We start from the raw sequence: 15549 nt of genomic DNA, 5'->3' as shown, positions 1-15549 counted from the left end.
GGCACAAATTTTTCCAACAAACATTACGACGCGTGATTGAGTGCTGTTCGTTAATTTTTGAAGAAATACTGATTTGCAGAATAGTCTTTTTCGTTGCATGAGATCAATTGATTCCCGTGCTTGACTGAGTTATGTTGTTCATTAACTGAATCTTTAAATATTTGGATCAATAGCTTTTGGGAACCTAATAATTGATTCCTACTGACTTCTCCAATTGTCATCAATTGTCTTCGTATTAAGCTGATGCGTTCAATTAACGACAAAATTCATACATTTTAAATTACTTGTTATGTTCGTACATGCAAAGTTACTTCATTTAATTGTTGGGTGTTTTACATTTTTTTATTATCTCAAATTGGAATTTTTACGAGTTTACAAAAATGCACAGGGGAGAAAGTATTATAGATATTTATCATGATCAGATTTCTTCTTTAAAGCGCCTCCGAACCGATGCCTACCGTGTAAACAACAACTCCCCCTCCCCATTCCACCCCAGGGACTTTTGGAGTGCTTTCATAAGTCCAGGTGTAGTAGACACGGGAGATATCAACGAAAAATGTGGACAAGCGTAGTTGTGCTTATATATTCCGCTATATTAGACAACCCATGATGCCCACACATTCCCATGCTTGCTGGGATCTGCACGGGGGTCACTATCTCTCTTAGCAGATTCGACCATTGTCAACTTCAACTCTTTCAGCCTCTCAGACAATTTCTCTACAATTTCTGGGTAATCCAGAGCTACGTTGTTGTACTCACAAGGATCCTTCATAATATCGAATAGACATGCTAGGGTTCCCGAGTTGGGCTTTAAATTGCACTCTGTGTAGTTGACAGGAATGTTGCAGTTTGTAATTGGGAGTTTCCAGTCGCCGACAGTGTCAATGCGGCGACTGAAAAAAAATATAGGACTTAATAAAACAAATTACTCGAAGATAAAGCGCCCGGGTCTAATGTCCTCCCTAAAATCCTCTATTTTGTTGTAAGAGTGGGGGGGGGGGTAATTTGTCTATGGGGGGTAAATTGATGTAAGAGTGTGGGTGTAATTTGTGTGGGTGTAAAATGATGTAAGAGTTGGGCTGCAATGAAAGGACTTTTGAGGAATTACCCCCCCCCCCCCCCGACTGAAATTGCCATGTAAGAGTGGACTACAATGGGCTGCAATGGGAGGACTTTTGAGGAATTAACCCCCCTGACTAAAATTGCCATGTAAGAGTGGGCTGCAATGGGTGAAATGGTGTAAGAGTGAGGGGGTAATTTGTTCAGAGGGGGTAAAATGATGTAAGAGTTGGGCTGCCAAAGGGGTAAAATGATGTAAGAGTGAGGGGGTAATTTGCCGAGAGGGGGTAAAATGAGGTAAGAGTTGGGCTGCCATGGGGGGTAAAAAGGTGTAAGAGTGAGGGGGTAATTTGTTCAGAGGGGTAAAATAATGTGCGCGATCCACCTTACCCAGTGCAATTTTTGCGGGTCAAAGCTTTGCTGAAAAAATAATGTAAGAAATGCGGTGAATAACGGTGCAAAAAATATTTTACACCGCAAAGCACCCGTATCTTTATGCAATGCATGCGGTTAGAAGAGCTGAATTTTCGTAAGATGCAATGCATGCGGTATCTTTATGCAATGCATGCGGTTAGAAGAGCTGAATTTTCGTAAGATTTGCGATTTTTAGCTGCGAAACTTTTATTTTCAGCGCATTCACTGGAGTTCATACCAAAAAAATCTCAGTACTCGGGTTAGACTATTCAACTTCCTGAATTGCATGCCAACCAGTTCTTTTTCTACAGTCCCACATGTCTCGCATTTAAAAGAATTTTTAAAAAACTTAAATCAGATTCTCTCCTCTATATGAAAAACATACGCCAAAAACTTTTGCTGGATTTGCGGTTTTTAGTAGTGATCATTTGTAGTAATAACAATTCTGGGGTCTTTCCCATTATAGCCCCCCCATGAAAATATAGCCCCCCATTATGGTATATTTACCATGATTGGGGGCTATAGGTTATCTGACCACTAAGCTGGGGGGGCTATAATGGGAAAGACCCCAATTCTGAGCGGCGATTTTATTCTTTTCACCACTTAAGTGTCAAAAAAGCGGTGAAAAAGATTTCCTTGCTCCCAGAAAAGCGGTAAAAAAATTCATTGGTAAAATTAACAAATCTAACAAATTTTTGATTAACGAAACGCCGTAAGATATGTCAATTTAAGCGGCAAACGTTTTTTCGCCGCTTTCACCGAATTCAGTGCCATCATAACCAATGGATGTATTCGCCGCAAATCTTACATTTTTCAGCAACCTTTAGCGTTGAAAGCTGGACCAGGGTTGTGTTTCTCGAGTAACGTGCTATATAAAGTCGTCAATTGCGACGGGCGGACCCAAGGAAGCAGTGAGTAAGCTGGGAGTGATGTTCGAACAGGATAGATCCGTTAAATCCATTGGATCGTCTTCATTTGGCCCCCAGCTTTGTGGGCATATAACTTTTACGCCTCCAGGTGTTAGTGCTGATTTTTTGTATAGTAACATGCTATATAACAACACATAAATTGTAACTTGGGGCATAAATACACTAGGGGAGAGAATTCATTCCTTCTCTGAATTAATTAGCTAATACACGCTCAACTTAACATTTGTTCGAAAAATGCACATGAAATTTTCGTAATGCCCTATCTCTTTACTGTACAGATTTTGCTCTATACAGATGAGCCAGACAAAAAATGCCGGCTTTAAAGTCTCCAGGAGTGCGCGTCTCATTGAGTCGTTACCACCTGCAATCTATAATCCTGCTGAATTTTTGTAAATTGCGTTGACGCATGATTTGATTTCCTACTCAATCACGTGCATTGATTTATTTCTCTGCATTAAATCGCGGACCCAAGTTGTTTGTTTGAAATTATACGTTTGCTTGTGAGCCTAACGGTCCCTCAATTCAAACCAGTCAATTCTCCTTTCAACCTATATTTTTGCTTCTTTTGACAATAAAGCTATCACAAACGTACATATTTGGTCCGCCGACAATATGAGACAACAAAAAATTACAGATCCGCAGTAAAAAAAAGCGTGCCAAATCACGCCAGCACAACTAACACTTTAATTTGTGGGAAAAATTCATGGAGACCTACAAGGAAGACAAGCTCAGATTGGCATTCTCAGAAGCAGCGGAACGCTTCAAAACTCAACATCAGCTACACGATTCTATTCTGGTGTTAAGTAGGATAGCGAAATTAAACTGATACTGAATAAACAAAAAAGAGCCGCAAGAACAATTCCAAATTAGGAGATCAAAAGGAAAACTGGAGATGAAACAGTTGATGATTGGTACACCAATTACCTTTGCCAGAGATGCAACACAGCTTCAGCTCAAAATTGCAAAGCTTTCACAGATACAGCTGCTCCAGTTTAGCCGGCAAAACCAACAAAACGATTGCACCCAACAGTGCACAACAGCTTAACTTTGTCTCATAGTTTGCGCTGAGTCTAATTGAACAGCGCTGTCTCTCTGTTTCCACTGAGGAAGTTTAAAATCATCTCGTTCAAGAAGAACGACAATGGGACCAGAAAATACCTGTTTGAGGAACAAAACAAAAACGATTGCAAAATTGCTGCAAATACGTGAAGCCACAGCCGTTAGTTTGAAGCCTGTAAGGTGTGAGGTTAAATACAAATTGAGCCTGCAAGGAGGAAACTCAATTGAATAAGCCTCATTCAATGAAGTAACTCAATTTAGAACATGAACATCACGTGGTTGACACGTTGACAAGGACATTCGGCATTATCTGTTTTCTATTCTTTTTCGGCAACATCCTGCTCAAAACGATTGGATAACAGCAGAACTATATTTGAATGCACAAATTATATAGAATATGAATTTGAAAATCTCTGCCAAAGGGAAACTATACTCAAAACAAATCAATGTGCTCTCAAATGATGCAAGTACCGCTAACACTTGCTTTGCAACTAATAAGTTCTTATGCTCATCAGTTACCATTGTTAGTTCTTCCAACATCCAAGGAAAGGACAGAAAGGCCCAAAGCAAAACTTTCAAATTTTGAAGAAGCGCTTAACAAAAGTCAGGAAAAAATTTAAACTGAATATCTACCACAGCCTGAGACCAGATCGAAAAAACTTAATTGAAAGCTTAGCATGACAAAAACAGATTTACTGTACATTGCAGTGTTCCTTTTTCATGGCCTCTTTAAACATACACAAGCGGCGATACTTTGGTCCGAGTCACCAAGATCGAAAGATGAAAAGGAAGTTTCTCAAACAGCACAGCCATTGTACTTCAAAAAATAAGTAAAAAAAGATACTATCATTCCAGAAGTTCTGTCAAGATGTGCCAGAGGAACCAATCAAGCTGAATCCGCCATCCTTTTATATGCACTCATCCTATACTCATGGGGCCCAAATCGAGAAGCTTTTGGGGCACTCCGGATCAGGAATCTGGCGACCATGAGTCCAAACAGAAAAGATATTGCTGAAATGTAGTGTTTTTTGGTGATACAGAATTGATTATCTGTCGGTGGTATGAAAAGATAACTTGAGATCTGAAATAATATTACTCGATTCCTTCCGTCAATTTTCAGTCAAGTTTTAAGTATTTAAGCATTCATTGAAGCATGAAATGATTTCTGAGTCAGTCTCATGTATTGACATGATCTTCTAGAGAGAGAGACAAATTTTTTTATGGCATAAATCGCAAAATTGCTTATCCGCCTAGTTCCTACTCTAATTGAAACAATCAATTTCAAATTTATTTCATGTCCCTATTTGAAGAACAATAGAGCTATCACAAACATACAGTAAGTATATCAAATGTGCTGCTATATAATACAAATCAGAAAAAAAACGTACTGTTTTTCTCTCAGTGGATCTCGAAGTAAAAATTAACTATATCAGATTGATTTTGTTAATATGAAGTCCAAAATGACTTTAAAAAATAATTCGCGAGGAATGACTTCAAACGTTTAAAAGGTGAGAAATGAAAACATCACCAAAGAGAATTCCGTTAATTTTTTGAAATGAATTGAAACGGAGGGAATTTTGGGTGGTGGTTTTTAAAAGGCGAACGCAGCCGCCTAAACCTTTTATTTTGTGATTAGTTATGACCAATGTTCGGTTCACTTTCGAGTGTAGACTGAAAAAGAAATATATATGAAAAAACTATTTATCATCCGTTTTATCTAATCACTAAACAACAACTCCTAATCAAGATAGAATGAACCGCTAGCGATGCTTCAGAAGAGAGCGCTTGTTTTATTATTGCAAAAACTCAACTCTTCAGTTTTTAGAAGTTCTAATGCTCTGAGATATAGGTTTGGTAACTCTCAGAAACCAATTGCAAATACTAGCTGCATGTGCCAGAATTGTCTCTTTTTGTTTCTTTTTCACAAAATTTTTATGGGTACGTTTCAATTTTGGTATAGTCAATGATTCATGGTCAATGATTCAATACCCAATGGTTCATCTGCAAAAAAAAACTTAGTGCGAGAGAATTCCACAGAGATTTGCAAAGTTGTGAAAGGTGAAATTATCATATATACAGTGAATTTTCTGCAGAGAGTTTTAAATATCGATGATCTGAGCCGCCTAAACACTGTCTTTTGTTAAAATATCACCTCAATTTGTTCAAATTCGAGTGCATTTTATACTGGAAACAAAATTAATACGAAAAATTTATTTATCGTTCTTTTTGTAACTGAGTGCTCCGGAAAATTTTGTAATGAGTATAAAAAATCGCAAGCAATGCTTTCCCAAATAAACACTGGCCATTATTTTTCTTGTCTCTGTTTAAAAATCATTGTAAAATAAACCATTCAGTGTTCATCCCAAACTTTCATCCCTAAGCAAAACAAAATACCAAAAAGGCCGAATTTTTTCCCTATCTTCCCGTAATGATATATGTAACCTGCATCTGACAGAAATAATTCTTTTTTACTACTTCATTATTTTAAATCTGAAATTTGCTGTTGAAACTTTCCCTATAAAAAATTCTGAGTTTTGACCAAATAGTATAGGTTTTTTCCTGGTCCTTATTAATCTTGCTTCGCGACCAGTCATTGTAATTGAAATTAGTTCAGTTTGAATCATCAATGGAACCGCATTCGCTACTATCTTGGATTAATCTTTGGCTATTTCTCCTGTATTCGCTCCCAAAAATTTCATGCCACTGACTTATGATTCATACGATGAGAAATGAAATTTTGAGTTCCCCTTCTACTGGGCGGGATATCAAAACTCATGAAAATTTGTCACCCCATCTCATTGGGAGACACAATATTTGTCGAAAACTCCCCATCTAACGGATGAGATAAAAATTTTCAAAAAATTATATGATCATTTTTGAAATTGGAAAGCACAATGATATTTTTTTTTCACCAAAAACAAAAGGATATCTAATATCTAAATTGGTTTCAAAAATTCTAATGAACATTTTTCAATTCCCAAAATATTAGGATTTATCTGCGGAATAAACAAGCGTGACATTCCGAAGATCAATCAATTGGCATACTTACGTAACTAAAAAATATTGCATTAAACTCACCGTTATCGAATCGAGAAAATAGTTCAGCTCTGGATGCTCATATCTATGTGACAAATATTCTGTCCTAATGACTAAATCCATTTTCAAAGTTGGTTTAGAGTGACGTATCGTATTAGAATCTTTCAGTGAATCAATTCATTTGAAACGTGGCCTGCTATTTTACTTATGTGATTTTATGGTAGCCATGATTTTATTGAGTAAAAAAGAACATTTAATTTTATTTTTTTGAGTAAAATATTAACTGTGCATTAAACTGAAAACATTTTTGCGCGACTTGCACGACTGCCTTTTTTTACTGATTCCTGGTTACAAATACAGAAGGGTCAAATTCAAAGGTTTAAATTATGTGATTGGTTGTAATTAGATTAATGAAAATGGCCTTTAAATTGAAACGCGCTCAAACGCTATCAATTTAATAAACCGATATTGTTCCCTACAAACAGAGGTAACAAATATTTGGCAAACTTTCGAGAGAACATTGATCATTCAAAGTTTTCAAGAGCATTTCATCGTGAAATAACATTCGTTAGATCAATATTCGGGGTTTTTCTAGAGCAACTAGAGCTACGTAAAGAACGTACACACTGTTCGTTTGGACTGAAGAACTTGAAAGAAAAAGTTATTAATCCGATTGTACTTAATTGGGGAGGGATCTATATTTTTAATTGTTTTTTTTTGGTAGAGTCAGTTTTGACCGGGCAATATATCTAATAATTATAAATTATAAATAAGCCCATTGAGTTTATATCTAATAATTATAAAGAATTTTTGAGTTTCGAATCGAATTGGCTAACGTCAGACTTTTGTTCTTTTTTTCGGCAAATTGCTCAAATTACGATTAGATTGGCTAATATATGTAAAAATCGACGATAGAGATTTTAGCCTTACCTTTAGAGAGGAAGGAATGTTGCTAAACTGTTTGACCCGACTTTTTACGACAAAATGTGACCTGATTTTTTGACATATTAGTCTATTTTGCAAGGGAATGACAACAAATATACTTCTTAGCCTATTTTAAATTATTTGCAGGTACCAAACTTAAAAATACCGACACAATCCTCATAAAAACAATTGAGAGTTTTTTTAAAAGCATTTCCCAAAAAGAAAGTTCTGGATTTAAATTTTCGTCGTCAGTTAGCTAATTTTAAATCGATACGTCTGTAAAATGCATCGTTTATTTGTTTACATTTCCTTAAACTGGACAAAGCAGTCCATTTTGTTCCTTTATATTTTTTTTTGTTTTTTGTTATTTCAGAACTTGTCGTGCTATATTTTTCCAAACAACTGCTTACATTTTTTTTCAACGTTTTGTGTCAATGAAAATGAAATTGAAGTGTGGATGCTTGTTACGATTTACAATCACCTTTGATGGAATGACCTTCAAAGCAATCCGAGATAGATGGGAAAAACATTGATAATTAACCACGTGCTAAAATCAAATGTTCATAATTTCAAACAATATTATCAACTTCACTTGGTCTTTTCGCGCTTGAGATTCATAAGCAATAAGCGTTATAAAGCATTTCTAAGCAAGTGATTCAATTAATGTTGCACCGCAACATTTTGTCCGCCAACAAATAGGTTAAGGATAAAATAGTCAAAGCATTAGGCAGCAAAAGCATTAACTCTCGAACACCTTAGCAAAAAAATCTAAATTGGGATTTTTAAAGGGGAAGCTTAAAGCGGACCCCCATTAGATAACACATCCCCCTTATTTTAAACAAGTTGATTAACTTGCATCAAAAAGTCGATTAACCTAATTCTGGAACCTGTTAAAGTTATCTAGTAGGAGAACCATCTCTCGAGGGTTAAAAAAACTTTTTTGAAACTTCGGGGAAAATAATCTTTCTCCCTGTTCTCGCGGAGAAATCGAAATTTTTAGTTGAAGTTTGCTCCTTCCAAGTAATAACACAAAGTTCGCGCGCAAAAATTGGCCGCAACTTTTGAAGGGGGGATTAAATGAACCGCGATTCCCAATCTTTTTTGTTCTTTTAGTGTGTTTTTAGCTTTCAGCACAGCAAATTCAACAAAAAAGACAAATGAATAAGATACGAACATAGACCAACAACAAAAAGAAGAAAAAGACGCCCTCAAAGTCAACAGCAATTCAAATTGTCCAATCTTGAAATGCAGAAACAGTCTCGGGGATCACACCGCAGCGTTGCTACACGGTTTGACAATGATGCTGAAAACATTATGTCAAAAGATCAATACACCATATCAGAAGCAGACCTCAAGAGGCTAAATCAGGTAGCGACGCTTCTCACCCGAAAGCAAAATTTTCTGATAACTTTGAACCAAGAGTTTCAACAGAACTTCACGGAGGCTGAAACACTGAACAATGACATTCTAGAGTCCGAAGAAGTTGACCACAAGTTGAAACAGAAAATTGCTGCAATCAAACGCTTCACGAAACGTTCTAAGGGACCTTTAACAGCAGTAGATACTTCGCAACATCTACTTCAACGCTCTTTGATACTATAAGGAACTCAGCCAAATTCATTTTACCAAAACTCAATCTGCCACTATTTTTGGGTAATTATAAGGAATGGACTTCGTTCTTTGATTTGTTCAAAGGAGCAGTCATCGACAACAGTTCTCTTTCAGGAATTCAGAAGCTGCAGTATCTAAAAGCTTCTGTAAAAGAAGATGCGGCCAAACTGCTTGCCTTGATACCAGTTACCGATCACAACTTCGACATTGCTGTGAACACTCTGATAAACAGATACGAGAACAAGAGGATGATCATTTGCACACGCCTGCGTTCAATTGTTTCGTATGGATCACTGACAACCGATATTGCCAGAGACTTAAAAAACTTAATCGGAGCAATGGAAGAACATCAACTTGCCTTGCAAAATTTGGGTGAACCAGTCAACAGTCAAGAAATCTTTTTAGTCTACTTGGTCAGTGAGAAGCTGCCTACAGAGACAAGAAAACAATGAGAGCTATCTTCAAAGGTCAAGGAACCTCAAATATGCACAGCTCAGACTTTCTTTAGAAGAACACGCAAGCAGTCAAGGCAACAGCTCCAAATGGATTTGGAGCAACAAAAACTAAAGCGAATGGAATCCACGACATTTTCACACACATTTGGCGACTTCCGAGCAACAAAGCGAATGTTGTGAAGAAACGCACTAAATTTTCAAATGCTGAAAGTTCAAGAAGGTTTCATAAGGCAAACGTGCAGAGCTGATAAAGGTTAGAAAGATCTGTTTCAATTGTCTGCGACCAGGGCACAGATCAGAAGACTGTTATGGATCGAAGTGCAAGCAGTGTGGTAGAAAGCATCAAACTCTTTTTCATTGTGAAAACATTCACAAAAAAACACCAATCAGCAGACAACCAGCAAAACAACCAGCACTCAAGCGAATGAAAAACAGACTAATAAAGCTACAACAACATCAATTGCGAAATCGAAGGATGAAAAAAAGTTCACAGGAGCTATGACTCAACGAACTTCAGAAGAAGTCTTTCTACAAACCGCAATTGTTTCCGTTAATGTTCATGGCCGGACAATTCCACTTAAGGCACCTCTAGAATCAGCTTTCCAAAACAAACTTATAACCGAAGCAACAGTACAACGCTTACAATTGAAGAAGAAAAGCATCAACACAAAACTTTTTGGACAAGGTGGGACAGTTCAAGACAACAAAGGTAGCGTGGAACTTCCTATCTCATTAAGGAACAGATCGTCAACTGTCAATGTTAGTGCATCAGATTTGACAAAAATTTCTGATAATCTGCAATCAACGTTCCTTGGCACCAGCCAATGGAAAACAGTAAAGGAGTTGGAGCTTGCTGACCCAGAATTTAACAAGCCGTCATCAATTGACCTCTTGAAGACATGATGATTGGCAACAATCAAAATCAACTAAAGGAGCCTAACATTGGAATAACAGATAGGCTATCAATGTTCAGTTGGTTTGTTATTGGAAGGGATCATACAAAAAAAAATATACAAACTATCTGCAGACTTTCTTTCTTTCTTTAGAGCCAGAAAATTTGCAGCGTTTTTGGGAATTAGAAGAAGTTCCAGCAGCGCAGCATTGGACAGCCGATGAAAAACGCCGTGATGATCACTTCAAGGAAACAACTAGAAGAAGGCCTGAGGGTCGCTTCATAGTGAAACTTTCCTTCAAGAACGCGACAAAAGCTTTGAGACATTCACTTCCACAAGCCAGAAACGACTCCGAAGTCTTCTATTCAGATTGGAACGACAAGCCAACTTTTATAAAAGATACGCAGTCCATTGAAGAGCTCTTGGATCTCGGACAGATGAAGAAACTTCCAACACCAGAAATTATCAAGCCCGTCGGAAACTGCTACTTTCTTTGTCATCATTGTGTGTTCAAAGAGTCAAGCAATACCACCAAGTCGAGGTTCGTTTTCGACGGATCGGCCAAGACGACAACAGAAGTATCTCTTAACGACAGACCCAAAAGTTCAGAAAGACATTTTCAGCATTTCTGTTCGATTTCGACTACATCAAGTAGCACTTTCTGCTGACATTGCAAAAATGTACGGACAAGTGAAATCGAACAAGGAAAACAAAAATTACCACCGATTATTGTAAAATTATCCAAATTGAGACACAATTAAAACTCATCGTATGACTCGGATAAGATATTGCATTGTTTCTTCGTTTTTTCATTCAATTAGACCCCCTACAGTTTCTTGCCAAAGAAACAAGAAACAATAAACTTCGTTTGTCACTTACAACTGATATTTATATGGATGATCTATTTGCAGGATGCGACGAATCGCATCTAGGATGCGACGAGCCGCAGAGAAGCTTTAGGACGTCATTATTACGCTTCTTGCTTCAGCAGGTTATGATATATGGAAATGGGTGTCTGGCGACTGGAGACTTGTATCAAGACTAGCTGCCACTTTCAGAGAAACGGAAGACGGGAACACAATTGAAAGCGAAGACTATGCCATTAAGACGCTTGGGATCAGGTGGACACCAAATCCTGAACATTTTGGTTTCGCAGTAACACTTGAAAATGGAACTCCATTTACTAAATGGCAAATCCTCTCAGAAGTTTCACATTTATTTGACCCACTAGGATGGCTATCATCAACGACTATTGAACACAAATCTTTTGTTCAACTGTTGTGGATGGACAAACTTAGCTGGGATCAATCTTCATTGGACCCAATTCTACAGCAGTACCTGCGACTTCGAGCACAACTGAAGGATCTAGAAAAAAGTAGTCTTCAACGGAAGGTTCTCAAGCCAGCCAAGAAATCAGATTTGCAGTTCCATGTCTTTTGCGACGCTTCATCTGCAGCATATGTTGCTGTCGGTTTCATCAGACAGGACACAGACAACTTCCTTGAAACAAAAATGCCTACAGCAAAGACAAGACATGCAGCAATCAAATCAGTTTATTAGCCAAGGTTGGAAATTTGTGCTGCCCTGCTGGGAGCTAAGCTTGTTGAGACAGTGACGAATGCTAATGGAATGAACAATTTCCAACTCCGAATGTTTTTGCGTCGTCAGATTCTACGGAAAAAAATGCCGGGCTACAAGATTATCCGAGGAAATGGAAAGCATTTGTCGCCAACCGATTTATGAAAATACAACAAATTATTTCAGCCAATAGTTGTAAAAATGTTCCAACGGAAGATAATCCAGCGGATTGTGCTTCAAGAGTATAAGCAGCAGCTGATTTGTTGAACCATAGGCTTTGGTGGAATGGACCAGAGTGGTTGCGGCAACCTCAAAAACTCTTGGCCTTCACTTGACATCTTGTCACCTACAGCAGAAGAGACCGAAAAAGAAGTGAAGGTGCAATCTGAAAATTTGACAACAATTTTATCAAAAAAGATAACGCAATTTCATTGATGATAAATTGGCATTCGTCAAAACATAAAGATACAATGATATTTACTTATGTCCAAAGGTTCATCAGCAGTATCGAGAGAAGAACTCAATCTTCAAAATTGAAACAGCCGACAAAAAAGAATGTTGAAGCGCAGAACAGCTTGCTCTTCAATGCCAAACGAAAGGACTGTCAGTAATGAGTCTACGTCTCAACCAATGATCTGGACGTATAATTCGGTCTTTTTACAAGATAAAGATTTATACGAAGGACGACTTCAACAGTACAGCTTCATACAGCGGATTTTTTGTCATGAAAACAAGATCATGGGGAATCAGCCCACTGAAGATGCAAGCAACAGCAGCAGAGAAGCGACACAACAAGACGTTCAGCACCGTAACAAATCCACTGGACCAGAGGGGTTTGGTGGTATAGGTAGGGACGGTGGCCCAAGTGCTTACATCAACAACAGGATTTCACGTGGATCTCATTAGTTACCAATGCTCCTCAACGTTTAGGTAGGACCGGAGGCCCGGGTTGTCCTGTCAGCGCCTGGGGCGCAGATGAATATACGGGCTATTTTTCTACTAGTTCCCTAGGTATAGGTAGGGCCGGAAGCCCAGGTTGTCTTGTCAGCGCCGGGGGCGCTGATGAAGATACGGGCTCTTTTTCTACTAGTTCCCTAGGTATAGGTAGGGCCGGAAGCCCAGGTAGTCTTGTCAGCGTCGGGGGCGCAGATGAAGATACGAGCTCTTTTTCTACTAGTTCCCTAGTTATAGGTAGGGTCGGGGGCCCAGTTTTTCTTGTCAGCGTCAGAGGCGTAGATGGTTTTGGGGTATCAAACCTATATCAGGGTGTCAACCTTGATGTAGGTTGGGCCGGCGGTCCTGTGGATCAGCTGTACACCGTGTCTGCTGGGAATACAGACAGTTTCAGCAAAAGAGTACATCAATTCAACAAGGATGAAACCAGAGAAAGAAAATGTTTCTCTAAAACCTATGGAGCAGCCACTAAAGGGAGACAGAGAATAAAAAAAACTTCCCAGAAGCAGCAATCTCTACAGCCTTTCACCATTTTTTAATGAAGAAATTGAGGTCATTCGAGTTGGAGGACGCCAAGCCAATTCAATTTAAACAATCGCTCGAAAGTTTCCAGTTCTTATTCCAAGGAAATCACCAATCAATGAAGTGCTTATTCGAGAAGCACACGAGAAAAAATCTTCACGGAGGACCTCAACTGACGTTATACACGCTTTGACGAACAATTTGGATACCTTGAGGGTTTTCTGTAGGGAAAGATGTCTTATACAGATGCAAACCATGTATCCGTCTTAATGCCAAGGTGTTACAAACTCAGACGAGAGATCTACCTCGAGAACAAATAATGGCGTCATTTGCGTTCAATTACTCCGGAATCGACTATTGTGGACCGTTCTACACGAAAAATGGAACTCGAACGCTTTTGAAAAAACTTTGAATATGTTGCAATTTTTATGTGCTTTAGTAAGAAGCCAGTTCACATAGAGCCAGTTGTCTCTGACCAAGGACGTCTGTCTTACGGCCATTAAAAGATTTGTTTTTTGTCGAGGTACTCCTGATGAAATTTACAGCGACAATTCAACACCTATCATTGGGACCAATGAAGAGTTTGAGTTTCGACAAGCCTTAGCTACCCACGAGTTTGACAATTTGATATCAACGATCGGCAAGGAGAACAAAATTAATTGGCTGACTATTCCGCCGAGAACACCAAATTTTGGATGACTATGGGAGGTCGCTGTCAAATCTTTGAAACGTCATATGTACCGTAGCATTGGAACAAACAAAACTGTTTTTCGACGACTTCACAACATGGTTGACACAAATTGAAGCAATCTTAAATTAAAGGCCTATTACGTCCGTTTGAAATGTTTCAAAGGATGCCTTAGCACTTACACAAGCACTTTTTGATAGAACGACCAATCACAGCATTGCCCAAACCAAAACCAACAGGAAAAGAAGCAATTGCATTGACCCGACAGAAGAAGAGGATGGAGAACCTCATCAGAGGTTTTGGAAAAAGTGGTCAACAGAAGGTTTGTCAAACTTGCAGCAACGGAAAAGTGGAAAACAGGACAAAAAATATTGATATCAATGATGTAGTAATAATCAAGGAAGAGAACACACTACCCACTCTAGATCCAATGGGACGAAAAACAAAGGTCTTTGATGGAATTGATAGAATATTTCGAGTGGTTGAACTGAAGACATCAACTGGACTATTTATTCAACCAGTCAACAAGCTTGTCTTGTTAATAAAAGACGATATTTTCATGTCGCCTTTAAGGTCTGTCAAATAAGATGACACAGATAAAAAATGAACAACAGAGGTTACAGACGAGCAATAACTGCTAAAACAGGTACATTAGAACGGTACAAAACTGGCAAACAAGAACTGATTGATTTTAAGAAAGTATCAAAAAACTTTTGATGAGTTGCCAAGAAATACTATTTAACGCAATTGACCACTTAACCAAAAAGCCATTTTCAGTAATACATTAATAAAGTTGAACCAGCTCAAGGAGGCCGGTATGTTACGATATACAATGACCTTTGATACAATGGCCTTCAAAGCAATACGACCTAGATGAGGAAAACAATGATAATTAAGCACGTGCTGAAACCAAATGTTCATAATTTCGTACGATATTATCGAATTCACTTGGTCTTTTCGAGCTTGACTTTTTTAAGCATGAAGCGTTAAAAAGCATTTCTAAGCAAGTGATTCAATTAATGTTGCACCGCAACAATGCTATTGTTTCAATCAATTTCAATAATCATGAAATTGTGAATTTTCAAGTTTTTACGGTATTCGTTAACTTTTGACAACTCTCATCGTTAAAAGATCCCTCTGGCAGTCTGTGAACCTCGAAGAAGTGATTCAAAGTTTTTTGCACATCATCCTTATTTTTTTGATACTTGAAAACTATTTGTTTTAGAATATTTTGAATATTTTCTCATTATTCTTGGTTTCTGTCGACTTGCAATTTAGTCAGAAAAATAACAGGTTTCAACTCAGTTCAATTGAGAAAATAAAAAAGTTTTATTCGTTGAGTTCTTATGACGATATTCAAAACTTAAATATCCTATTTAGATATTTCAGTATCAAAATAAAAGGTCTCGTCAACCTTATATCGCAAT

At 37.9% G+C, this 15549-nt stretch overlaps 1 protein-coding gene across 1 annotated transcript in view; it reads right to left on the bottom strand.

Moving 5' to 3' along the window:
• Window positions 1-253: 253 nt before the first annotated feature.
• Window positions 254-15549, bottom strand: part of LOC142336263 (arylsulfatase B-like) — a 37484-nt gene continuing 22188 nt past the window's right edge. The window contains exon 7 of the mRNA XM_075384956.1: window positions 254-893. Coding sequence (XP_075241071.1) covers window positions 596-893 — 298 coding nt within the window. The 3' untranslated portion in view covers window positions 254-595. The remainder of the gene's footprint in view (window positions 894-15549) is intronic.

Source organism: Convolutriloba macropyga, chromosome 3 (genome assembly GCF_964194025.1).
Source record: "Convolutriloba macropyga chromosome 3, txConMacr16.3, whole genome shotgun sequence".
Classification (NCBI taxonomy): domain Eukaryota; kingdom Metazoa; phylum Xenacoelomorpha; order Acoela; family Convolutidae; genus Convolutriloba; species Convolutriloba macropyga.
Note: the sequence above shows the minus strand (reverse complement) of the source record. Positions and strands in the feature narration are given on the sequence as shown.